The 27,979-nt window shown below is 42.2% G+C and overlaps 2 protein-coding genes across 2 annotated transcripts; one reads left to right on the forward strand and one right to left on the reverse strand.

The window, feature by feature from the left end:
• Positions 1 to 89: 89 nt before the first annotated feature.
• prickle3 (prickle homolog 3) lies at positions 90 to 27,953 on the reverse strand. The gene is made up of 11 exons (XM_056422720.1): positions 27,793 to 27,953; positions 19,569 to 19,651; positions 6,020 to 6,203; positions 5,703 to 5,816; positions 4,833 to 4,970; positions 4,005 to 4,208; positions 3,165 to 3,351; positions 2,404 to 2,742; positions 1,992 to 2,294; positions 1,503 to 1,898; positions 90 to 1,406 (listed from the first exon to the last, which is right to left on the reverse strand). The coding sequence occupies exons 1-11, from the start codon at positions 27,832 to 27,834 to the stop codon at positions 946 to 948; spliced, it is 2,451 nt and encodes an 816-aa protein (XP_056278695.1). The 5' UTR covers positions 27,835 to 27,953; the 3' UTR covers positions 90 to 945.
• On the forward strand, positions 7,643 to 15,478 carry LOC130199325 (uncharacterized). Its single transcript, XM_056422721.1, has 17 exons — positions 7,643 to 8,090; positions 8,662 to 8,785; positions 9,174 to 9,337; positions 9,423 to 9,602; positions 9,706 to 9,761; positions 10,192 to 10,284; positions 10,972 to 11,058; positions 11,169 to 11,241; positions 11,474 to 11,681; positions 12,122 to 12,273; positions 12,370 to 12,549; positions 12,653 to 12,708; positions 13,152 to 13,244; positions 13,746 to 13,832; positions 13,943 to 14,015; positions 14,248 to 14,455; positions 14,893 to 15,478. Exons 2-17 carry the CDS (start codon positions 8,686 to 8,688, stop codon positions 14,973 to 14,975), a joined length of 1,893 nt encoding a protein of 630 aa, XP_056278696.1. The 5' UTR covers positions 7,643 to 8,090; positions 8,662 to 8,685; the 3' UTR covers positions 14,976 to 15,478.
• Positions 27,954 to 27,979: the final 26 nt, after the last annotated feature.

Consider the following 27,979-nt stretch of genomic DNA (forward strand, 5'->3'; position numbering starts at 1 on the left):
CATCTGCATCGACTGACAAGCTGTTCAAAGGTCTGTGTTGAATGTTTCGGTCTGCGTGGAATGTGGAATAAAGTTCACAGCAAGGCAAACACATTAGACGAATTTAATAACAACAAAAATTGTCTATTGTAAGTCGCTTTGGATAAAAGCGTCAGCTAAATGACATGTAATGTAATGTAATGTCTAACACAATCTGAGAAACAGAAATTATAATCTCTTCCTTTTACCCAAGATACAACTAGAAAGAACAGCGACCTACACCAGATATATCAAAATAAGTGTGTTTGGATTAAAATGTAATGACATGAATGAAGACACACTTTGCAGTATTTCGTTTGGACACACACATAACAAACGTAACCGCTCATAAAACTACCACAGTTCATCGCACTCCATCCCGTAGTATTTGGCCATTTAGTGTTCGTAAAAACATTACAGACATATGAAAATTGCACATAAGAGCACAGTAAATGCTTACAGTCAGGGGAAAAGAAAGATATAATTCATATTTAATTTTACAACCAATGTTAGAGGAATGAGAAGTCGGTTCGTGGTCGTGTGTGCTACTGTAAGTTTTGCATGAGTAAATGGTGGCGACGTTAAAAAGTAGTAACATTTCACTTCACAGTCACGTTCAAATAAACTGCAATGAACGAGTGAGTCCTCTCTTGGATGTTACAATATAATCCTAACAATAATCATTTCACATTCATCACTTCTCAAATGATTCACACTCACATTTTCTACAATGTAACACCTCAAAAAGTCAAACAAACGTAAATACGGTTCAGTTAAAGTTGGTGACCTTTCTGAGGGTTTATTGTGCTTTCTTCAGCTGCGTATTAAGACTGGAACGATGGGGAAAAGTCTGCACGTGTGTAATGAAGGGTCGTTAGCTCTTCTTGTGCACCACAATTTAGGAAATCACAATGCTGTGTTTTGACGTTAGGAAATAGCACAGTTCTTATCTTTGTCCTTTGCACCAAGGCTGTGAGCTCTTCTCCGCCTGAGGCTGCCTCTCACTCCCCAGGCTCTCGGCACCTCCCTCTCCCCGTCCCCCTCTCTGTCTTGGCCCTCTTCGGGAAGCTGCTTTCGGAGCTGCGGGGGCAGAGGTATGGGCTGTCCCAGGAAGAAGCCATCATCCTCTGAGTCTGAGGATGAAGAGCATGTCGAGCAAGAGTCTTCGTGTTTGCGCTGGCCCGGCTGGAGGGTCAGTGAGCCGGCGACGGCGGAGCCCCGCTTGTCCCTCTCTTTCTCGCCCCTCCAGTCCAGGGTGTCCAGTCGAGGCCGGTCGGGCCTCGAGTGTCTGGAGTGCCTCTCTGCCCCCGGGTGGAGAGAAGGGTCAGAGGGGAAGCGGCGAGGGTGAAGCCGTCGCCGCAGACTCCGCTGGTGGTAAGAGGATCCATCTGGGTACAAATATCAATGATGAGAAAAACGAAATCAACTTGATTCACAGGTTCTATGTCAGTCAATATTTCATCTCTTTGAAAGCCTTTTCTTACCCAGAAGATCCATTTTCGGCGGGACGCCTTTCTGTAGATGCAACCTGCTTCCGAAACCTTCCTCCAGCTCATCTTCCTCCTGCAGGTTCTCCATTCCCTCTGGCAGCTCTGGCTCATTCTCATCTTCATTCTCATCTTCATCCTCGTTTTCATCCACAGAGTAGCTGCTGCTGATTGGTTCTCTGAAGCTGACCCGGGCTGTGCCACTGCGAGACAGCGGGGGCGGGGACTCAGACGGTCTGTCCACGAGCTGCGGGAGGTTTGGCTGGGGTGAGTCGAGGGGCATCGAGTCACGAGACTTGAGGGGCAGAGGAGGCGGGAGGATGGATGGGTTGTTGGGCGGGAGGGGAGGCGAGTCAGGTGAAATCCGGTGGGAGTTTCTCTGTGGAGGAAACACTGCAGAGAGACAATCAGAGGAGCACATGGAGATGAGATTATATAATTACAGAACAAGGATACTTTGTTGTTTGTTTCAGTGATTTCTGATACCTTGCATTACTTTATTTGTCCTTTCCACCCAGTTCCTACAGTCTTTAGTTGAGGTTCCCCTTGAATTAAGGACAGTTAGTCCAGTATTTGAATTGAGCTCTCCCTTGAACTGAAGGTCTGCGACAGAGCGCTTGACACCAGACTCCCCTGGCAGTAAACTATAATGGGGAAGGTCGCTGGGCCAAGATGGACCGAACCCGTTTCCTAGATGGATGTGGGGAAGAGGAGAGTAGGAGCCTCTTGGATGAGGATGTCCACTTGGTGAAGGAAGTCCGTTTTGAACTGGAGCAGTGCAGTGGACCCCTGAGAGAAGCAGAGCAAGTCAATGTGTGAGAACAGTCTACAATTCACTCAGAGGGTCAATTCTTGACCGACACAACATCAACGTATGACACCAGTGTAGCATCATCACCTCTGTTTTCCGCTGCAGTTTGAACGCAGTCTTTTGCAGGAACTAGAACAGGGACGGCACCCTCTAGTGGCTGCAGTGGAGAGCCGCAGTGTGGCTGCTGCTGTTTCTCTGCCGTCTCGCCACGTCTGTGCTGAGGCGGTTTGCTCTGCAGCGCAGAGTCACAGGAGTCAGAGTTATTGGGGTCCTCGCCCAGCGAGCAGGCCCTGGAGCAGTAGATGAGCCCCCCTCGAGGGAGGAAGGCGCGCCCCAGCAGCGGTAGCTTGCAGCGGGCGCAGCAGAAACAAGACTCCACGGCGTGCCAGTGCTGACCCTCGTATGTCATCTGACCCTGATCGATACCTGAGAGGAAATTGAGTCATTTCAAAATATATCTCGGTTATCTCTAGTATGGACACATATCAGTTGTTCTGCCGCTTTTTTTCTTTGTTCATAATCTGAAGACAGATTTAACTCCTTTTGTGGGGCAATGAAGTGGATGCTGATGGATAAACGGATGATGAATGAATGACAATATAATAAAACACAGTTGTCATATGTCTTCAAAAGAGTAGGTATGATTGAAGACAAATACTGAAAATGTCTGTATATCTGCTCACAATTATATAACAGTGCCTTTAAGAATGAATTCAATATTTGGTTCACTGCCTATAAACGTTAAACACGTAAGTGTCACCAAATAAAGAGTACAAAAAATCAGCTTGATTATGGCTTTTAGCTGTATTGAAACCCAGTAAATGAGTTATCTACATGTGATTCAGTACCTATGTGTCCTCCGCAGGTGTCGCAGTACTCTGCGTACAGGGACTCGTAGCAGGAGCAGCAGTACGGTCGACTCTCTCTCATGATGTACCGCTGACCGCCCAGCGCAGCCTCGCACTCAAAGCAGCAGAAGTGCTTCATGTGCCAGTGTCGCCCTTCTGCCTCCGTACACTCATCTGCCAGAATAATCTAGGATTGAGACACAACGGCAAGACAGGGAGAGGTCACTCAGCACAGCGGGGATGAGTTCATGGGGACAGAAGTAAACACATTAGTTGTGAAAATGAGTACTGAGGATCTGGCTTATCAAGATAGGGGGAATAAAAGATGCTATTGGCGCCCTGTTGCAGGCTTAGTCGCCCTCTGGGTCTAAAGGACGCTTGTAGGTCAGTGGTGGCAGATCCATTAGTCGACTAATCTCTTAAATCACTCTGAGGTCATTTAAAACAAGCGGAGACCACCACACACCCCTCTACGATGCACTGATCAGGGACATGATTATATACTGATTTAGTATACCAGACAGCGCCTGATGAATAATGCGGGGCTACAGAAAAGGATCTTTCTGCACAAGTCACACTTGAATAAAAAGCCCTATATTTTATACAACTCACTCACGATGGCGCTTTTATTATTTTTAAGACACCTTTCAAACCTATGCCTTCAGCGGACAGTTTGTAGTGGAGAGAGATGCCCAATGGAACTCAGTGCAAGTCGTCTCGGACCAGCGGGATACTTGCTTTCTGACTCCGACTCCACTGTACTTTTAGAGACCTGCTGCATAACCCTGCTGCTGATGAAGGTTCCTGAGACAGGTTGGGGTTTGTCAGAGAGAGAGTCACCTCGTCGCAGGCCTGGCAGCGCGGCTTCAGCCTCTCGGCGTGGTGCCGGCCGCAGTAGATCTGTCCATCCTGGAAGAAGTAGATGAGATCGACCAGCAGCTCGCTGCAGGTGGCACACTGGAAACACTGAGGGTGCCAACAGCTGCTCTGTTCTGCGCGACTGGCAAACACCGCTATGTCTCCGCCGCAGATCTGCCTCTCGCACTGGAAAAAAAAAAAAGGGTTGGGATGAGGAGGGGGGGCGGAAAAGTTAGAGGGCATATCCTTGAACAAATGGTGTGAATGTTGCAGGGTGCACAGCAAATTGCTTGTGCAGCCCTGTCATCATTACAGCCCGGTGAGCTGTGGCCCCTGAGCCATGCCTGCACCTACTTGCACCTGAACCTTCTCCAGTCCTATAAAAAGAGCATGGCTCTGATTAGCTTTCACTCGCATGCGTTAAAAGGGAAAATGTGGCACATTTTATGTGAATGTTCAATCAGAGTTGACGGTAGTTGAAGCAACACATTCCTCAGTGAGTGCGATATTAACTCGGAAAACAGAGTTTCAGCTGCAAATTCCGCTGTTCTTCCTGCATCTAGCGCCAATATTTGACGGAATAGTGAAGTAGTCGGATGCAAGGAAGAAATGCAGGTGTAGTGTGAGTGTGAGTGTGTTTGTGAATTGCTTTAGTTTACCATCGACCTTGACTGGACATTCACAGAAAAGATGCGGGGTTGTCTCTTCAAAGTGAGATCAGGATGCTGTTGTTTCTGAGCTGTGTCTTGTCCCGTCTCATGAGGGAATCTGTTACGTTTTTTTCAACATAAAATAGAAATGTTGCTTTACCTGTTGGCAGATGGCTCCCGTCATAGTTACTGGGAAGAGTCTGACGACGCCTCTGCCCAAGTTTTCTCTTTTCCTCTGTTGACTGAACAAACGCAACTCCTTCTTCTCCTCCTCGTCCAGAGTGTTGCAGTACTGGGACTACGGGAAACACAGATATACTTCTTTCTAAACATCATTTACTTCTGAGTTTCAGTGAGATGAATAAAGTAATTAGTTTTTAAAAATGCCTCTTGGGATGTGTTGTTTTATTTTAAATAGTGTCCTAAAAATTATAAAAGTCTGCATTAGTTGCAACTGGATTTTAAGTGATACACAGAGACGAGTTTTGAATAATCCAAAAGGTGCTTTGGATTTATTGTGTAATGGTAAATTATTCTGACCAAATGGAGCCTTTCACAGAATGATATTTACCAGTTACTGTTTAAACTCGGGCAACAGAAAGACAAAGATTAACCGGATGTCGAATAAACACAAAGTGCTTTCAAAGTGTTTTGAAAAGAAATATATGAAACAATTTCTTTAATAAATCACCATAAACCAATTCAAATACTATTTAAAAAAGGTCAAAGACGGGACATAATAGTTGTATTATAACAGACAATATCAGCATAATCCCATTTGTTTCCCCTTTTTCGTTCAAAAGAAAGAAAATCAATAATGAAAATATAAAGAAACCTTCGAAAAACCTTATCATTGAAGGGAGCGCTGGAACGATAGCTCAGAATCAAAAATAATATGAATAAAAAACAAGGAATATTGTATTGTGATTCAGAAAAATTGCTAGACTGAGTGATTGCATCTACTTAGCATGTCACCACACTACTAGAATACACCAGGAGTGAAGCCAGAGGCTAAAACCAGCGAGGTTACCTCACTGTCGTGGGCTGGGAGCTGGTGCAGCAGCTGTTTGATCCGGTACCTCTCCCCCAAACTGTTCACATAGGGCACCCTGTCCTCTGGCAAGCAGCTGAAATACTGGTATACCTGTACAAGGAGAAAGGTGTGCTCACTTCAAGAGCTTAAATCACACAGATACATTCATTCATTCAGAGAGCAATTTATTCAATTGCAGTCAAAAACATGTTATGACTGCGAGGTGATCTAATTGTTTGTGTATGTATGAACATGTCCATCGCGCTTATACAGTGCGGCGTTTGGGCGTTTCGACTCTGCATTCGCCCGGTTACCTGCTCGGGCTTGAGCCCAGGTGGGACCCATGCGTACTCCTCGGAGGCGCAGCCCGAGTCATCGTCGGAGATGGAGTGTCTCTGGAAGTCTGACACCAGCTTCGTCATCATCTTTTCCAGCTGGCCCGGCACCGAGCGCACGGCGTGCTCCTCTCGCACACACTTGCAGTGAACACAGATCTTCCTGTGGAGACAAAGACCGCTTGGAGCTTACTGATTTACAACACACGCCAAAGCTGATCACATGTCAAATATTTCAGGCGGCGGGTTCTCCCAGTGCTGCAGGTGCTGCGGTGAAAACCACGGCACGTGAACCCGACTTCAGATTTACATCGGCCTCTGGTTTCCAGATGCCTTTGACGAAGAACAAAGAAAATATATAAAGAATTTAGGGTATTTTTGAACCCACAATTAAGCCAGATAAAGAAGAACATAAGGTTAACATCATTATGCCAGCTCTTAAAACAAACCCAAACAGCAGGGCTCTAAAACTCATAACTCTCATATAATAACTTGCATTTGGGCACTCCCACTTTGAAGCCATATTATTTATTAACACACTTTACGTTGGAGACATTATGTCGCAAACCAGCCCACACACATTATTACGGTTGACTCTGCAGCCAAAAATGACACACCGTTACATAAAAACACCATCTCCAGATCTTTTAAAACTCAAAACGTCACCGAAAAATGTTGCTGCGTGTGGATGGAGTGGAGTGACGATGCATTTTCACAAGTGGAGTCAACTCAATCTCCTCTCAGATGTTTGTGGATCTCACATCCCAAACATGCTACGACCAAACAAGCGGGAAATGAGGTCGCTGACATAAGCCTGGCTGTCAATCAGCAGTTTAGAGAGGGAGGTGAAGATGGGAGCAATAATCTCCCTCAGCCTCATGTTACACCCCCTCGAGTCCTCTCCGACTCATCACTACAATCAGTCTGGAGGTGGGTGCGCCGGTCTGTGGGACCGGTGGAGTCAGAGTAAAGCGCCCCGGGGTGCCTGTGAGGTGTGGGTGTCATGTAGGCGACGACGTGGCCGCATGGCAACGTGTACTGCGTGTGTGCATCTCTGTTGTGATTGCATAACAGCCTGCCAGCTGGCCCTGGTGGCTCAAGTTCACAAGACACAATGCTGCTTTACACACACACACACACACACACACACACACACAGTGCATGTAAACTGTGCTTGAAAGAGTGATCCTCTTCTAATCGATCGACTCGTAAAGAAAAGGCGCTGATAAAAATGTGAGCCCCGACAGGTAATCGCTGCACGTCAATCCGCTCTCTTTTGATTGAGTTGACGAAAGAGGGAATAGAAATGCTGCTATGTGAACCGCATATGACGACAACAATCAAGAAGCAGGAAGAACCAATATAAATAATAGTAAATACGGTAAGCCAAGCTGGCAGGAATCCGACCCCAGATGTGTGTGTGTGTGTGTGTGTATTGTTAGCAAAGAGTGAGAACTGAGCTGTGACGCACATGCCTATGTAAGCGGGTAGGAGGACACAGCCGGACCCTGGCACGATGGGACAGATGGCACCTGCCCCCCCCCCCCCCCCAGATGATGAATGGATAGAATCACCAGTGAGTCTAATTTTAATGATATTTGGGTGAAAGTAGGCACGAGAGTCTCAAATCATGTCTCTCTTCATGCAGACTGCTCTAGTTTTACCAAATCACTGGTTTGTAAACACGCCGAAACATTTACGACTACTAGGACCTACTAATGCTTGATGTACAAACGAGCACATCGGCACCACTTTAAAGTATGGAATTAATAGCGTATATATCTTTCTGTAGTATGACACACGAAAGCACGACATGAGATACGGATGCTGTTTCCATGGTGATTGAACAGCTGAAGAAGTGACGCGTTAGACGTTGATGTTATCGGTTGAGAACACTTAACGTTAACCAACAGGTTGGTTACAAGCGAACTAACTGCAGAGATATCGTCGGAGTCTCCGCCCTCCGATCCTCAGGTTTCCAGCAGCAGTCCCGTCTCGCACTTTGGATCTCCAGCGACCCAAACTCAACGAGCACAAAGAGCTACAACGGGTATGTTAAAGTTCATAACTAACGTTAGATGAGGATTTAAAGACAGTTATTTAATTGTATAACCGTCGTCACCAGAGACCCGCGCCACTTGCCCACTGGATGAATTGGGGTATGAACAAAAAACAAAATGCCTTGCAACCGTTTGTTGATTTAATATTTTAGATCAACTACCAACTCCAACTTATCAGCAGCCATCGCTTCAAGCTAACCTAGCTCAAGAGTCGGTTTGATTTGTGCGTGGCTACGTCATCAACAGTCGAAGGGGAAAACGGATGTTGGCGGATTATTTCAAAGTGTCGGGCGCTAACGTTAATTTAGCTGTAATTTAAATTAAATTATCTTTAGTGAACAGAACATCAGACTACAAACAACGTGAATTATTGTAAGTATTCGCACCAAACTAGTTACACCGAATTATATTATATTATGAAAGCACGACATGAGATACGGATGCTGTTTCCATGGTGATTGTTTACCTTCAAATACATTTGACTGGCTGAAGTGAAGCGTTAGATGTTGATGTTATCTTCGAGGAGGCTTACGGTTGACTGCACTTAACGTTCCCCAACAGGTTGCTAGCGAACTAACTGCAGAGATGTCGTCGGAGTCTCGGCCCTCCGATCCTCAGGTTTCCAGCAACAGTCACGTCTCGCACTCTGGATCTCCAGCGACCCAAACTCAACTAGCTACAACGGGTATGTTACATTTATTAAAATGTTTTTGTCTCGACTAGTTTTTCAGCAATTTTTTTTTATTTTTATTATTATTTATTTTTGTAGACCTGTGTTAAATATTTTGTAATTATATTGAAAGACTTCTGATCATTCCGTCCCTGCTGTTGATGCCGAGACCCGTTCGTCTGTCTGATAAAATGACCAAAGCTGAACATTATTCTCAAACCTTAGTCACCTGACTAGATATACAGATGGCTAGGGAAAAACAGCGGAAAGCAAAGTATTAAAACAATTATTCAATATTAGCTAGAGCTCCACCCATGTAAGTGCTGCAAAATGCATGTTTCACCAAGCCATATCCATCACAACATACACTGTGTATTTGAAACTTCCTTTGCTCTTTTGGCAGATGTTTCACCGGAGGATTCCACCATTCCGTCACCCCACCAGCAGCCAGAGACTCCGCCACTGGTCTGTGATGTGGAGAGTTTGAACCAATGGGATATCAGCTCTTATGCAAAGGAGCTTTTGATATCTGTAATAGATGAGTATCGAGACCCGTTGGACAACATGGTTCATACTTTTCTTTTTTTCACAATCATAAATCTTGTTAGTTTGACGCTGTATGAATTACCAAATGTATCATGCTTTTTCTAAGACGGATGACAAACTGTTTGCATGCTGGATGGAAAAAATGCCACAAACTGTAAAAAAGATAGAATCGCTGGTGTCTGAACTCGACGCCATCACCAGTTCTACAAGACAGCCGTCACCGGCTGCCAGTTTAAGTGAGGATGTTAACAATGAGTCAGAGAAGCTACAGGAGGGACCTCTTTCGGTAAGTACGAGAAGTCAGTTATGGATCATATTCAGTGTCCTGTCCTCACAGGCCTAAACTTTTCCTCTTATTATGTCTGATATATGTTTCTGTTTCAAAACAGTTATTGCGAAATAGGTGGAATGAGGAAAGCAGGGCGGTAGATGGGCGATATAAAAGGTAAGAACTGCATCGATAAATCCGATTAAATCACTTTTCCAGCAAAAAACTCCACATTTTCTTAGATTCCTAAATGTAGCACTTTGGCTTTGACACTTTGGCTATGACAGGACTTTGAATTATGCTCTCCATCCCTCCTATTTGCATTCCTTGAAACACACAAAATGATCGTGAGGACCAAGGAAACAGAGGCTTCAGGAAGAAGTGATAGAAATACAAACATTGTTGGGTTAAGTTCTAATCTAGTTTTAGGAAGAGTGTGAGTTCTCGGCCTATTATAATACACACTGGAGCTGCACATTACAGTGTTTTCTGTATTACTTCATCCCTTCCCATTTAGTTTTGCCAAAAGCTACGCTGTGCCGCTGTATATCATAAGTATATGACGTATACTACAACAGATTTCACTCTTCATATTTATCTCTTCTAGATTGAATGACCTGGGTAAAAGTATGTGCTTGGAGGTGTTTCTATTGTTTGAAAAGATGGACGATGACCTCAGCTTCAGCTCAGAGGAGCTAAAGTAAGTGTAATGTTTTTTTAGAGAGTGTTTTCAGTCTAAGGCCACTTTACTGAATATATTTACACTTGTATCCCAGCTCAATTGCAGAGATGCAGATCTATCAAGGAAACACAAACGTCAGGAAGAAGTGATAGAAATACAAACATTGTTGGGTTAAGTTATTAAAATCTAGTTTTAGTAAGAGTGTGGGTTCTCGGCCTATTAGAATACACACTGGAGCTGCAAATTACAGTGTTTTTTGTATTACTTCATCCCTTCCCATTTAGTTTTGCCAAAAGCCACGCTGTGCCGTTGTATATCATAAGTATACTAGAACGGGCACTCGGTAGAGTGCATACCTTCGCATATCACAAGATTGGGCATTGAATTATGAACATGTTGGCATTAGTTGCATGCCAATTGGATAAAAATTGACCGCGCTATGGTAAAAAGAAGATTTTGACCTTTCCATGACCTTGACCTTTGACCCGATCGATCCCAAAATCTAATCAAATGGTCCCCGGATAATAACCAATCATCCCACCAAATTTCATGCGATTCGGTTTAAAACTTTTTTATTATGCGAGAAACACGCATACAAATAAATAAATACACGGCGATCAAAACATAACCTTCCACATTTTCAATGCGAAGGTAATAATGATGTATACTACAACAGATTTCACTCTTCATATTTATCTCTTCTAGATTTAAAGAATTGTTTGTAAGTCTTTCCGATGAGCTGAATAATGTGATTCAATGGCCGGACGATGACCTCAGCTCGGAGGAGCTAAAGTAAGTGTAATGTTCTTTTAGAGAGTGTTTTCAGTCTAAGGCCACTTTACTAAATGGGGATGATGAATTCATGTATATGTGTCAGAAATATATAAACACTTGTATCCCAGCTCAATTGCAGAGATGCAGCCCGTCCTGCACCCGTGTCAACTGGAGTCAACTGTCGACAGCCGTATGGATGAGGTAAGGAAGAGTGTACAACATTACTATGAATAATACAATGTGAGAAATGAGATACTGAGGCTGCTAAATGTCAACATTTACCAGCCATTCACTAGATGTATAGACCAATAAGACCACCGTAGCTTGAGGATTAGACAAACTCAATTGAGAGAAGCAAAACCGATGGAAATGATGCCTCCTCTCTCAGAATAAAACCTACAATTAAATTGTATTGTGATTTGTGACATTGTAGATTTGTTATCTGAAGCAGCAGCTCAAACGGGCTCAGTCCCAGTTTATAGATGCCTACATAGAGACAATTCGATGTCTGAAAGAAGTCAAGATTCTTCAATCCCTGCTGGTCCAACAAGAGGTGCTGCAGCAACACCATGAATGTCAAACTGTGGAAACTGACGCGATATCTACAAGAACGCAAGATTCTTCAATTGGATCTACAACGGGTATGTTACATTTATTAACTAGCACCCACCCCAAAAAAGCTTATTTGAATACACTTGAATATTTTCTTGTTAACATTTTTTTGTCTCGACTAGTTTTTCAGCTATTTTCTTATTTAGTTTTTTTTAAATTTTTTTACCTGTGTTAAATATTTTGTAATTATATTGAAAGACTTCTGATCATTCCGGCCCTGCTGTTGATGCCTGAGACCCGTTCGTCTGTCTGATAAAATGACCAAAGCTGAACATTATTCTCAAACCTTAGTCACCTGACTAGATATACAGATGGCTAGGGAAAAACAGCGGAAAGCAAAGTATTAAAACAATTATTCAATATTAGCTAAAGCTCCACCTATATAAGTGCTGCAAAATGCATGTTTCACCAAGCCATATCCATCACAACATACACTGTGTATTTGAAACTTCCTTTGCTCTTTTGGCAGATGTTTCACCGGAGGATTCCACCATTCCGTCACCCCACCAGCAGCCAGAGACTCCGCCACTGGTCTGTGATGTGGAGAGTTTGAACCAATGGGATATCAGCTCTTATGCAAAGGAGCTTTTGATATCTGTACAAGATGAGTCTCGAGACCTGGTGAACAACATGGTTCATGCTTTTCTTTTTTCACAACCATAAATCTTGTTAGTTTGACGCTGTCTAAATTACCAAATGTATCATGCTTTTTCTAAGTTCGATGACAAAGTGTTTGCATGCTGGATGGAAAAAATGCCACAAACTGTAAAAAAGCTAGAATCGCTGGTGTCTGAACTCGACGCCATCACCAGTTCTACAAGACAGCCGTCACCGGCTGCCAGTTTAAGTGAGGATGTTAACAATGAGTCAGAGAAGCTACAGGAGGGACCTCTTTCGGTAAGTACGAGAAGTCAGTTATGGATCATATTCAGTGTCCTGTCCTCACAGGCCTAAACTTTTCCTATTATTATGTCTGATATATGTTTCTGTTTCAAAACAGTTATTGCTAAATAGGTGGAATGAGGCAAGCAGGGAGGTATATAGGCGATATAAAAGGTAAGAACTGCATCGATAAATCCGATTATCGGCAGAAAATAAATCACTTTTCCAGCAAAAAACTCCACATTTTCTTAGATTCCTAAATGTAGCACTTTGGCTTTGACACTTTGGCTATGACAGGACTTTGAATTATGCTCTCCATCCCTCCTATTTGCATTCCTTGAAACACACAAAATGATCGTGAGGACCAAGGAAACAGAGGCTTCAGGAAGAAGTGATAGAAATACAAACATTGTTGGGTTAAGTTCTAATCTAGTTTTAGGAAGAGTGTGAGTTCTCGGCCTATTATAATACACACTGGAGCTGCACATTACAGTGTTTTTTGTATTACTTCATCCCTTCCCATTTAGTTTTGCCAAAAGCTACGCTGTGCCGCTGTATATCATAAGTATATGACGTATACTACAACAGATTTCACTCTTCATATTTATCTCTTCTAGAGTTAATGACCTGGGTAAAAGTATGTGCTTGGAGGTGTTTCTATTGTTAGAAAAGATGGACGATGACATCAGCTTCAGCTTAGAGGAGCTAAAGTAAGTGTAATGTCAACACTGGAGCTGCAAATTACAGTGTTTTTTGTATTACTTCATCCCTTCCCATTTAGTTTTGCCAAAAGCCACGCTGTGCCGTTGTATATCATAAGTATACTAGAACGGGCACTCGGTAGAGCGCATACCTTCGCATATCACAAGATTGGGCATTGAATTATGAACATGTTGGCATTAGTTGCATGCCAATTGGATAAAAATTGACCGCGCTATGGTAAAAAGAAGATTTTGACCTTTCCATGACCTTGACCTTTGACCCGATCGATCCCAAAATCTAATCAAATGGTCCCCGGATAATAACCAATCATCCCACCAAATTTCATGCGATTCGGTTTAAAACTTTTTTTGTTATGCGAGAAACACGCATACAAATAAATAAATAAATAAATACACGGCGATCAAAACATAACCTTCCACATTTTCAATGCGAAGGTAATAATGATGTATACTACAACAGATTTCACTCTTCATATTTATCTCTTCTAGATTTAGAAAGCTGTTTGTAAGTCTTTCCGTTGAGCTGAATAATTTGATTCAAGGGCCGGACGATGACCTCAGCTCGGAGGAGCTAAAGTAAGTGTAATGTTCTTTTAGAGAGTGTTTTCAGTCTAAGGCCACTTTACTAAATGGGGATGATGAATTCATGTATATGTGTCAGAAATATATAAACACTTGTATCCCAGCTCAATTGCAGAGATGCAGCCCGTCCTGCACCCGTGTCAACTGGAGTCAACTGTCGACAGCCGTATGGATGAGGTAAGGAAGAGTGTACAACATTACTATGAATAATACAATGTGAGAAATGAGATACTGAGGCTGCTAAATGTCAACATTTACCAGCCATTCACTAGATGTATAGACCAATAAGACCACCGTAGCTTGAGGATTAGACAAACTCAATTGAGAGAAGCAAAACCGATGGAAATGATGCCTCCTCTCTCAGAATAAAACCTACAATTAAATTGTATTGTGATTTGTGACATTGTAGATTTGTTATCTGAAGCAGCAGCTCAAACGGGCTCAGTCCCAGTTTATAGATGCCTACATAGAGACAATTCGATGTCTGAAAGAAGTCAAGATTCTTCAATCCCTGCTGGTCCAACAAGAGGTGCTGCAGCAACACCATGAATGTCAAACTGTGGAAACTGACGCGATATCTACAAGAACGCAAGATTCTTCAATTGGATCTACAACGGGTATGTTACATTTATTAACTAGCACTCACCCCCAAAAAAGCTTATTTGAATACACTTGAATATTTTCTTGTTAACATTTTTTTGTCTTGATTAGTTTTTCAGCTATTTTCTTATTTAGGTTTTTTTTTTTAGACCTGTGTTAAATATTTTGTAATTATATTGAAAGACTTCTGATCATTCCGTCCCTGCGTTTGATGCTGAAACCCGTTCGTCTGTCTGATAAAATGACCAACGCTGAACATTATTCTCAAACCTTAGTCACCCGACTATAAATACAGATGGCTAGGGAAAAACAGTGGAAAGCAAAGTATTAAAACAATTATTCAATATTAGCTAAAGCTCCACCTATATAAGTGCTGCAAAAATGCATGTTTCACCGAGCCATATCCATCACAACATACACTGTGTATTTGAAACTTCCTTTGCTCTTTTGGCAGATGTTTCACCGGAGGATTCCACCATTCCGTCACCCCACCAGCAGCCAGAGACTCCGCCACTGGTCTGTGATGTGCTGCAGTAAAATCATGGATCTCAAAACATGGAAACTGACGAGCCAGGTTAACTTCATGTGAAGTCATTAAAATACTTAAAGTCTGTAAATTATGGCGTTTGTACATGTGATATCTTAGAGCTGTGATGTCATCACCAGAGTGCAGAGGCAATGTAATTCTGACATTTATTTGGGCACAAAGGTCGTCTTCTATGAAGTGTGTTGAATAACAAATTACTGTTGCGGAAATAGGTTAAATATGCAAAAATCCATTATATATGGATAAATATATAATGTCTTGTATCTCCACTATCAGAAGAGATATTTCAATGATTTAAAATGCTATTCCACAGTTTTTGGACATACATAATCATTTAGAATATGTTTAGACTAAACCGAGGCTTTGTCCCTTATGGCTACATTTGCTGCTGATCAAAAAACGGGAAGGGAAGTCCAAAGGAGGCAAAATCCTCACGAGTGGAAGTGGAAGGCTCTAAATAAAAGTTCACGGACAAAAGTATTCAAACTGTGCTTCCTAGACCGAGACAAAACAAGAAACCCAAGGGACCCGACCTGTGTGTGTTCATAACCAAGGGCCCCAGCGGATGCCGCTTTGGACATTAAACAACAATCTGCCTCTAAATGCTATAATTGTCGTTAACTTCAATGAGTGATAATCCACTAAAGTAAAGCATTCTGAAATAAACTAAATCACCCGGGTAATAAAGCAGGGTGGTCCAGGACATAGAGGAGAGGACAGTGTCTGCCAACAGAAAGTACATTTAAAGTAAATATTGACACGTGGTCAGAAATAAACTCATTCGAACTTTGTAGAAATCCACCAGCTTTAATTAGCTTTGGCTGAAGGGATTTTAAATCATTTTAATTTGTTGAACACAGAGATTACGGCTTGTTAAATCCTCCCCATGTCCCAAAATGACCTGAGTTTGCCCAGTAATATATTAGCCTGCACTTTACTTTTAATGAGTGTACATATTTATATAAAATGACGTCTTCGGGAAGACCTTAAAATCCTCCTGTTAAGCTGTGTACAGTGTACACCAACTGTACACAGATGTGTGTACAAAACAACATATAATCTGAAAGAATCCTCTTCTAAACACACACAGACACACAGACACACACTTCACTCCATCTCTTAACTTAATGTCTTGTCAGACAGTAAAATATGGTTTCTTCATTACCTGCTGTAATCATGACAAATTATTCCCTCTTGGCCTTTTGACGCGGTCCCATCCCGACTTGTGCTCTGGAAAGGTTCGCATCCCGTCGGTGGCGAGTCTGACAGTCGGAACGAGCCGTTCCATGGCAGCTCCTTTCCATGTGGTCATTTCTCTGTCTGCTCGGCTCTTTTCAATGTCCCCGACCCCCACCCTCCTCCACGCTGACAGTGAGCTCGAACAAAAGGCAGTGAATACAACCACACACACACACACACACACACACATCATTCTCAAGGTACACACACGCTCATGTGATTTCTTTTGTTTGAATGTACTTTAAATGATACGCTCAGCTACACATACATGCAGCGGGCGTTGTTCCCTTTGAAGAAATGAAAAAGTCAAGAGTCCACGTGACGATCACGAAGAGTAAACTCACCGAGGACCAGACTGCTGCGTCTGATTCATAACAGATGGACGATTGTTTGTGGCCTTGATGCAGTTATTAATCATAAGAATGAAAGTGGAGCAGATTTTGAGCCCACGAGCAATGCTGTGCCGGATCTGTCATCTCATGCGATCAAGATGGGCGCGCATGACAACAAAGTGTCTCTGGTGAAATATCCAGCAGACTTTCAGTCTTAGTGAAGCCACGACACGCCAGCTCATGTGTCATTCTTTGTGCATTCTTTCTTTTCTTTCTTTTTTTCATATTGCTTTGGGCCCAAAACATGTCAAAGTAACAATTAAAAAACTCCCAGTCAACAACGCCGTTCAGAAGTAATAGCTGCAACCGATGTATTACTCAATTTACATAAAGATAATAATTTGCAACTATTTTGAAATGAAATATTCTCTTATTTTCAGTTTTTCTTGTCCTGTATGATTATGAACTGAATATCTTTTCATTTTGGACTCCTGGTCAGATGAAATCATTCATAATTCATCTTCACAATGATCGCTCATTACCTCACATCTTTTACATGATGCCCACTTTTTCTACAACTAACTTTCAAACAGCTAACCTAGAACAATGTTTTGGGGAAGACGGATGTGTTGCAGGTCAGCACACAGTAATTAAAAGCAGCCATGAGATAAGCCACTGCTTCAAATGTGTGCTGCTGTAATAATCTATAACTCACTGCAGGAAGTAGAGTGCAGCCCTCATTCGATCTGATTTGAAGAAGCAGATGGGCCTTGTCCTTTCACTCACAGCCACTAATTAGCGACTGAGTAATTGCCGCATGGCCGCCCAGACTAATAGCCATGGCTACTTTGAACACTTTTGAAGCGTGGCGGGGACCTGTGGGTCAAAAGTAACTCAATTCACTCGCTGCTGGACAGCGGAAGCACCATCTGCCCCCCACCTCATTTTAAGCTCTGTCTGGGAAAGCTCTGGATGAAGACGGATCACTTCCCTCTCAGCGAGCATCACGACTAACTCTGTGGACACTCGGATGAGCGTGTCGATCAGGGAAGGTGTGATTCTAAATAGGTTATTAAGGAAGATGCCATTAGCCCGGGACTCCCGGGTCTTAAAGACTGACCCCCATAAATCTCAATCACTGAATCCCATTCATGTCCCTCGTTCTCCTGGATCAGCTGAGAGACGTCTCAACAAGACGTCTCTCTTTGTCATCTACGATCTGTTCTCCTGCTTTATGTTAATACGACACGGAATCTGCAAACGGACCGATGCGTTCAGAGGCAGGACTTCCACCAGAGGTAGAGAGCAGCACACATGTTTTGGATTACATCCTAACGTCGAAGCTTTTGCCTTGACCTGAATAGTGGGATCTGAACTGAAAAAGCTAAAAGATACAATTTCAGTCTTTTGGTGACATGAAGTACACATTCCTGCGCAGTTGGCTTCCGCCATGCATCGGCCATCTGGGATTGTCTCTTTCCTTTTTTCCCCTTTCATTCATCTAGCGGTGTTAAACCTGCCGAGAGTCTGGAGCCACTCAACACAACGCGTTGTACTTGGAACAATCGCATTTAGAGTCTGGATCATACAGCCTCCCGCCAAACAATGGCCTCTTTGCTTCTTGTACGCACATATAAGTAAGTGCTCATAAAGAGATCGTTATTTCTATATGTTTTAACAGGAAGTGCAATGCAGAACAAATGTCACGATGGAAAAAGGGACAGAGACAGTGGGGGAGAGAGAGAGAGAGAGAAGGTTATGAAGTGGTCCAGCGGGTTCGTATCACAGCAGTGGGGCCTAATCTTATTAGTGCGATTGTCAGGATTAAAGTAACCAAGAGATCCAACCAGCTGGATCTTTTTCTAACAGGCTAAAGGAAAAAGAGAAAAGAAAAGGGGGCTCAAAGGAGAGCACGCAAACACTTGCAGAACAGAAGGAAATAAATTGAGGATCCTTTGACGGTAAACAACTCCTGGATAAAAAGGTGGAGGAGGTATGTAGACACGTGGCTTGTACCTACATTTTAAAAAAAAAGCAGGACTTGCAAGAGTTGAAAGCCCTTTTTGCTGCAGAGACTAAAGACCAAAACACAATATGGACATCCTGCGAAACATTTGTCCTTCTGCTGACTCGATCTCGTCTTGTTCCTGGTGAACACTGAGTTGATGTGCACCAAAGCAAATAAAATGTTGTCCCAACAAAAAACGACACACAAGCATCGGTCATAGATTTAAATCGCTGGATATTGCAGGATGGACTATTGTTAATCCTGCTGCTCTGCACAGCTTCTGTTTTCCCCTGAAGATGAAGTCCACTCAAACTAAACACAGCTGCTTCTGTTGCAATGGCCAGGGCTTAATGGCACTTGTGACTCTATAGCACTGATTCTTTGCGACCACGAGGTCACGAAGACCGATCGGCTCTGTGAACAGCATGCGGTGACCTGTCATGTTTGTTTTCTTTTATTGTATATCTGCACTCAGCGTGTACACAGATCACAGATAAGCTGATTTCCATTGGAAGCAATGTTGATGGCCCTCCAAAGACATGTGCAAACACAAACATGCACACACGGGCAAGCAGTTTGACTCCTAACATTAGTTCCTATACATTTACACTTTTATTTACCCACAAGGCCGAACATGTAAGTGTCTTTTACAGACACATTTCGCCCTTACATGATAGCTGCACACTATATTAGACAATGTCAGCCAATGAGATAAAACGTCTCTGTTTGCTGCTTGTTTTTCAGAATATATATATATATATATTAGTAAGCTATCAATTACAATTCTTCTGATTCTGTGCCCAAAATGAACCCTTTGAAGTTTAACAGCCTGAGAAAAAAATACACTGTGACCTCCCTTTTAAGGAGCTTATTATTATATGAAGTTGCACAATATCCAAAAAGCAACAGAAAAGAGTGCAACTCTGCAAAGGTGATTATAAAGTATGAGAAAAACATTTCCTGCAAAAAGCTACCAGGCCGCACTGACGCTGCTCAAGACAAACCTCCAGCCATGGACACGGAAGCCGGGGCACTGGTCCCCACAGCGCATGCAGGGCTGCCCTCGGTCCGGGTCCTCTTCCTCCTGCTGAAAACAAAACACAAACACACTTCAGCTCACGTCTTTTTCCGTGGAGGACCATTCATACCTTTTGGGACAAGACAGCTAAAGGTTAGAACAGCGTATAGGAGGCCGGCACGTACGGGGTTTGCCAGACACGGCAGCATGGTGCGTGTTTATAGTCACTCTCTTCAGCCTTTAGGTCAGCAGTGTTTGGGCTGGAGAACGGTTCTGCAGATTTCCCATGCATGATTTGGCGACGTCAAATTCTGAAAATCCCACTTCATCATGTCTCTGTGTGTGTGTGTGCTTGAATTGGCAGGGATAGAAACCATTAAAATGTCTGGCGTGTGGAACATCCATTACCTCCCGTTGTGTTTGACACAGCTGGGTGGCGAGTCTGAATACGCCTCTGTGCTCAACATGTGTTCTGCTCATACGTAACATGGTTTTCGTACAGCTCAATGTGCAGTAACCTCTGCACATTAAGTGTATTTTTGCAAAAAATGCTGAGCATTTGATTTAGCCAACAATGAAGCCAACCACATCTCACTTGTGTTTCAATCCCTGCAGTGTGTGTGTGTGTGTGTGTGTGTGTGTGTGTGTGTGTGTGTGTGTGTGTGTGTGTGTGTGAGCCTCTTTTTAGCGAGGAGAGGAAGGAAGCAGGATGAGAGCTGCACCCTTTCCCTCTCCATGTTGGCCCTTTGTCTCCACTTTCTTTTTTCCCTGAAGCCATTATTCTACTTCTGCTATCTTCTGTGATAAAAGCTTACTGTTGACCCAAAACATTTGTCGGCTTTTTATTCGATATTGTTCTAACTTTTGATAGGATTCAAGTCAAGTGACTTTTATGTTTACGGCCTAATATCACAAATAACAAATTAGTACAACATATGACACCTTCTGTCCCGAGACCCTTGATTAAAATAAGGAACATAACTCCCTCCAAAAAATCCTGTTACCTTAACATTTACTAACATATTTTACCCTCGGGGTCAATTTGACCCCAGCAATTAAAACCTCCAGAAAATTATTAGAATTAATATTGTTTCCCAAGTTTAAGTGTGAGGTACTTTATGTGTGTTTGTTGACTACCTAAATAGCCCTATAATATATACAAAAGTTGATATTTCTTATATGTTTGACACAGTGAAAAACAGCCTGGGGTCAAATTGACCCCAAAGAACACCGACGTTAAACATTGAATGGGGTCAAATTGACCCTAAAGAACACCGAGGTTAAACATTGAATGGGGTCAAATTGACCCTAAAGGTAACAGGAGGAGGGAGAAGTAATGTTTCGCAGATGTGCCAAAATGTCCATCTTGGAGACCTCTCCTGAACTCTCTTTACTAAAACCTCTCTGACTTTGTTCTGCTTTGGGAGAGGTTTATACCTTTTAACATCTTTTCAAAGAGAGAATCATCCTGAAAAAGCTTATTTTTTCAATTCGTACCTGAAACATTTTTATTTTTTTGCAGTGTGCCATCTTCATTTACTCCTAACCAGTAACATATACACTGATATTAACACATCTGAACCAAAAAATAAATGTTAACAAATTAAAAATTGTAAAAAAATATTCAAATAGCCCTAGTGGTTGCAGAGATACAGCCTTTTTAGTTTGGGTGTGCAATTTTCACCTAAAAATAGCTTGGTGCTGAAAGGGTTAAGGGCCCATCATGAGAAAGCCCAGTCTGATCGAATTGGTCACCATTTTCCAGTTTTCCGCATCTGCCCTGTTGCCATCTTTGCAGTGTCATTGTCGCCGGAAACTCTCTAAATTGTGTGTGTGTGTCAACTACACAGCGTTGAGCTCCACGTCTACTGGTGATTGCATCGCTGTGACAACACAACTGTACTGTAACTAAATAGCATTTTTTAAAAGACATGGAAATCTCACTTTCTACAATACTAACTATGACATTTGCTATATTTGCTCTTCTCAAACGCATACAAAAACTAGAACGGGCACTCGGTAGAGCGCATACCTTCGCACATCACAAGATTGGGCATTGAATTATGAACATTTTGGCATTAGTTGCATGCCAATTGGATAAAAATTGACCGCGCTATGGTAAAAAGAAGATGTTGGCCTTTTCATGACCTTGACCTTTGACCCGATCGATCCCAAAGTCGAATCAAATGGGCCCCGGATAATAACCAATCATCCCACCAAATTGCATGTAATTGCAAGTTTTAAACCAAATTCCATTTGGTTTAATACTTTTTGACTTATGCGAATAACACGCACGCACGCATACAAATACACGGCGATCAAAACATTACCTTCCGCATTTTCAATGCGAAGGTAAAAATGAATTGGCACCTTGAGGCGCTCAGACTTTAATGATCTAAGCAATAAAATGCAGATATGTGATACAGCCAGGTGAGGTACCTGTCGATACCTGCTCAGCTGGGATTTAATTTGTCTTTCCAACCACACACACCTACAGAAGGCCAGCAGCTCTAACCACCAAAGCAGTATCCACTTCCTGTTTTCCTCACGCACAGTTTTACGACCAAAAGCACAAATGCATTACTTTGATAAGAGCAACGCAGGGTTTGTTTAGCTTATCTCCCTGTGAGCGGAGGGTTGTTTTATGGGTTGTAAGGGCTTTACTCATGCACTGAGAAACCATTAACTGGGAGCAAATAGCGGCTCGCCTTTTTGTAGCCTTTTGAGCATCAAACCGTTTTTATGAACAAAAGTACAGAGTTTATGGTTCTAGGATTGAGATATGAAGCTTCTTGCAATGCTGACTGCATCCAGAACTCGTTCGTCAAGAAAAGTCGCACATGCCAGTCAACAATGATTTACACGCCGCATCTAAATGCCTCGTCGTGTTTTGTGCACTAGATCGGGCGGCTTTAGCTCAGTGGGGGTAAGGGCGTCTCTTCAAACGCGGTCGTGTGGGTTCGATCGCTCTCCCCCAGCTGTGTGTAAGTGTGTGTCCTTGAGCAAGGGCACTGAAACCCCAGTTGCTTCGCTTCGCTGCACTGCAGCCCAATAATAAAAAAGGATGGGATGGGTTAAGAATTAGAGAAATTAATTTCCTGATTAATAATAATATTTATTTATATTTATTTATTTATTTTATTTTATCTGCCTCATTAATCACCCCTCTGATTCACTTTGAATGTGTTTAACAGAATCAGGTATGAAAGGTGACAAGATGGAGCCAAATTAAGCGTACAGATGATTTCTGGTTGACTCGACCTTTCTGTTGTTATTTCCTGATGGAGTTCCTGAGCTGTCATTTTGATGTGTGTGTGTGTGTGTGTGTGTGTGTGTTTGTCCAGAGAACAAAAGGGACTATCAGGATCAACTGTATCAACTGGAGCTGAAGCGATTACACTTTCGGGTTCTGCGAAAAAGTTGCTGACTTTCCATGCAATGACATAATCCTTTATATGTTCATGTTGTACACTCTCTGCCCTCCGCGATACATTTTGATGTAAAGGCTTTGTCCGTTAACTTCTTCACGTCATAAACTTACATTAACAGATCCATCATCATTTAAGAATTATTTTGTGTTGGATGATTCTGGGTACATTCAGCCCACCTCTGGCCACTGAGGTCAATCTTCTGATTGGAAATGGAGACGTTCTTGTGAGCGTTCTTCAGAATCCGAAGCGATCCAGGTCTGCCAACATTAGATTGAACTCAGCATGGCGACCGCGTCTAATTCTAAAAGGGTGTGCGATATAAGCGATGAGGGGCTCAACATCATCAACATAAACACTCACTCAATAAAGGAGGGATTGTAATTAAGAGTAAAGCACCAGTACAATTGTTATGTAATTACATCTCTATAATCCTCACATTCCTGACAACTCCACCAAATGCTTGTATAATGCTGGTTCTTCTGCACTCGATGTAGGATCTGTCTAGATCTGCTCTGTGAATTCGGTCTCTATCCTGATCACTTTGCACAAGGCAGCGCCCACCGATGCTTTGAGAATTTTAGCTGTTAAATATGTGGTTTATTTTAAATACTTTACATACTGCAATAATTTGGGCGCTCTGGTTTCTGCCTACTGGCCAAACCGGTTGTCATTTAGTTTGTGGATATGTTTGTGTGATGTGATGACTGTTTGCTCTGTAGAGTGATGCAGGTGTGTCGACGTGCAGATGTGCCGGATATGTGTGTGTTTAGGTGCGTGTAAATGAGGGGACCTCTTTTTATTACCTTCGCATTGAAAATGCGGAAGGTTATGTTTTGATCGCCGTGTATTTATTTATTTATTTGTATGCGTGTTACTCACAAAGTATTAAACCGAATCGCATGAAATTTGGTGGGATGATTGGTTATTATCCGGGGACCATTTGATTAGATTTTGGGATTAATCAGGTCAAAGGTCAAGGTCAAGAAAAGGTCAAAATCTTCTTTTTACCATAGCGCGGTCAATTGTTATCCAATTGGCATGCAACTAATGCCAAAATGTTCATAATTCAATGCCCAATCTTGTGATATGCGAAGGTATGCGCTCTACCGAGTGCCCGTTCTAGTTTATTTGTATGTATTTATTTTCCTGTACTCTAGGTGGGTGTACCAGTGGGTGGGGTGGGTGTGTTGTATGTTTGTATATATCAAGAAAAAGATAGAAAACAATGGAAGTGTCAGATGAAGTGCATGTTTGCTATGTTATGTGCCTATCAATATTTTCATCTGGAAACATGTCCAGAGCTGCACCAGAGCTGCATAAAACCCTGTCAACTCGGTTCTAATTAACACAGCGTGTGATCACAAAACCAAACAACGTTATGACATATTTGGCGCTCACAGGTTTGTTTGCTCTTTGTTATAAACAGAAATTGATTTAAATAAGCAGGCACCTGTAATTTACTCCTTAATAGCTGCTTTGATGGCAACAGAAAGAACAAGCTTTCAGCCTTGAACGTTGGCCTTCACCAGTTAGTTTGACATTTCCTCCGAGTTGTCCTTATCATGCTGACAGTGTCCTTTACGTCAAGGCCGCACAGAGACTTCATGTGTTTCCCCTCAAAAGAAAACGCGTCTAGTTTGCTGCCCAACAATGAGGGTTGTCTATTGTGCTGCAAGGGAAGTGATGGAAGGAAGTTTTTTTCTAAACTGAGTGCGGGTAAAGTAAATAATGGAATCCTGTAAATTCACATCGTCTCACATGCTCACACTTAGACCGACTTCAGACTTTTCATATCAGCTCCTTTTGTTTTCACTAAGTGGGTATGAGGGTTTGATCCCGAGCCGCGCTGCCTCGGTTTGCTTTGAGATCTTATTTGCAACCAAGTAACCGTGCAACCAGGTAATGGACCAACTGAAAGTCTGCCAAATTTGTAATCTGACATCCGAGGCCAACTGCATTGGTTCAGCCGGCGAATACCAACAGTTATTACAAGATAATGGAAGCACCTAAATGATGTCATTAGGACACACTAACTGCTATGTGAGAGTTTCTCCTCAAGTGGGAGGGGTTAGAGCTCTGCGTTTCAGATTATTAACCAAACAGATTTTTTCCCTCTTCAATGTTGTGGTGAAGGAGGGGCTAAACATTAACGGAGGAGGTCAGAGGTCAGGGGCCTTTGCAGCCTCGGCGCAGTGAGTAGATGCCCCTCTCCTCACTGGACAGGATCAAACAGACCAGCCCTCTGAAAACCCTTCTTGCTGCCTCAAAAAATAACAATATTAAACACAAGTTTCTTACTGCAGATCAAACAGAAATGTGTGTGTGTGTGTGTGTGTGTCTGTGACAGCGCTGTTGTGAGTGGGGGCTTGATGGCTTGTTGGTACAGAAGCACAGGTGTGACTAATAACGTTAACGATGGCTCCCCTTCCATGACAGCATGCAGAATAACAGCACCCTGAAGCAAGAGCAGTGAAATGGAATTTTGCAATTACCATATGTATTATGTACACCTGTGCTTTTCCTACAGCCGTTGTGAAAAGGGCAATGCAGACAATCACTATCTAAAGAGGTATTTATAGCAAAAAAAAATAGCCAAACCGGCTACAGCAATGGCTAACTAGCACATCCCAGGTTAAGTGCACTTCAAAAGCTAAAAAACGAACACAAAATTGTCGTTCTAATTCTTTGCCGGTTGTCAACAGAGATGTGACAGCAACACTGTTTTTTTTAATCAGTAGTCTATTTTATCATTCAATGGGGAAACAAGTGTTTCAACATCTTGAGTCACATCTTCACAGAGAATGATTTTAATCTGAGTCGGCTCGTGGCCGTTTAATACTGCTATAATGCATACCAGAGGGTTTGTTCATTGTATTTATAGCACAGCAGAAAAACGCGATTGTGGAAATATTTGTTATACATGCTACATCTTGAGCAGGTTTACATTTTATTTATTTTTTCAAAATTGGAATATATATATATATATATCACAGCTCTACAATGAGCATAATATAAAATCAAAACGAGGTCCCTGAGATGAAAATAATTTATATCATTATTAATTTTATTCAGATTAAAACAAAAAGTTATATTCCATAATTGCAGTGTAATTGCTATGAAAATTCTGGTCTGATAAATTAATAAGTCTTTTTAAAACTTGGTAACATATAACCACAGATAAAATACATGTATCTTACAAATGTTTAAGACACACTTTACACTTGTTGACATCTGTGTAACATGATTCGAAACTCACTCTTCAAGTGCCGATGTAATGAGTATTGGAGCATTAAATATTGATGGTATTCATAAATACTTGAGTGTTCACTGTGTGAGTCAGGTGGGAACGGGGGTCCTGAGTGTTAGTGTTAAAGCTCTTACTTAACCCTCCTGTTACCTTGAGGGTCAATTTGACCCCAGTCAATGTTTAATGTCGGTGTTCTTTGGGGTCAATTTGACCCCAGGCTGTTTTTCACTGTGTCAAACAAAAAGAAATATCAACTTTTTTATATATTTAAAGGGCTATTTAGGTAGTCAACAAACAAACATAAAGTACCTCACACTTAAACTTGGGAAACAATATTAATTCTAATAATTTTCTGGAGGTTTTAATTGCTGGGGTCAAATTGACCCCGAGGGTAAAATATGTTAGTACATGTGAAGTTAAAGGAATACTTTATAAGATCTAGGCCGACATAAGATACCAGTGGTGAAAAATAACTTCACATTTTGTACACACAATTTACTCAAGTAATGTACTTTAGTATGACGGAGTAATGAAGACATTTATGCATCAATAATTATAATCGAATAATAAACGTAGTTTTCTGAAATGGGCCATTCTGCGTTACGAGTACTTTTAGGCATATTTGAATGCTAATACTTTTGTACCTTTATTAAGTCAAATTTGAATGCAATACTTTTAATTATAACAGAGTATTTGTACAATGTGGTATTGCTACTGTTAAACAAGTAAAAGATCAGAATACTTGTTCCACCGCTGTTAAACACTAACACATGTTTATACAAATGTATAAACGCAAAGTTAAGCTTAACATACAAAGTAAACGGTATTATGGTCTGGTGTGCTATAAGACCAGTGCATTAGGGCTAAGTTGTTTTGTCAGTAACCATTGTGCTAGTTGGATTCACAGTCACAGTCTGGATAAAACCCAAGGGTGCTGCAGAACCAGATGTTTCGTGGCCACACAGCTGTTAGTCTGGTCCGAAAACCAACTTAATTTAGTTAGTAACCTGACCACAGAGGCTGTGTTTTGGGCAACATTCCCTCCAGCACATGATCTAACAGAGCATTAATTGTTGTTGTAATGAAACCTGACAAAGGTAAGAAACACGTTCAGGTTCCAGCAACCGCATCAGCGACCTGACCTGCTCAGGTAATGACGTCTTCTGCCACCTCCTGACGGGGACATGGGGCGCCTCAAAGAATGCACTTTCTGGCACCCGGTATAATACTATAGCACAATATAAGTTAGTGTCCGCGATGGGAGGAAGTGGGACATTCTCGTTATCACTCAAACACAACGCGGAGTCTCCCGACACAAAAGCCAGGTGAAGGTGGACAAAGTTCCTCTCGGGCTTGAACTACCCACAAGTTTATTTCAAGTCGAACTCTTACAGCGACGCAGAGAAACACATAAAGTCCTCCTAAAGTGTGTTCTGTGCTCAAAGCAGATGGTAGAGCAGTTTAGGGGGAAAAAAGTGTTTACTAAGTTGTGAGTCATTAAGAAATAAATAGTTAAAGAAATAGTCACCTACCGAGCGGGTCGATCGTCGCTTTTTAGATCCGCGCATGAACATGATGTCGGTTGGATGTTAACAGCACAGTTGTGACTTCAGATGAATAAACGGAGGAAGCACAGAGGTTTAAATATGTTTAGGCAGTCTGCATTGAACAAACTACATGGTGTGTCCCCCTCCCCTCAGACTGCCCCGGACTCCTCCT

The sequence above is a fragment of the Pseudoliparis swirei genome, chromosome 9 (genome assembly GCF_029220125.1).
Source record: "Pseudoliparis swirei isolate HS2019 ecotype Mariana Trench chromosome 9, NWPU_hadal_v1, whole genome shotgun sequence".
Taxonomy (NCBI): Eukaryota; Metazoa; Chordata; class Actinopteri; order Perciformes; family Liparidae; genus Pseudoliparis; species Pseudoliparis swirei.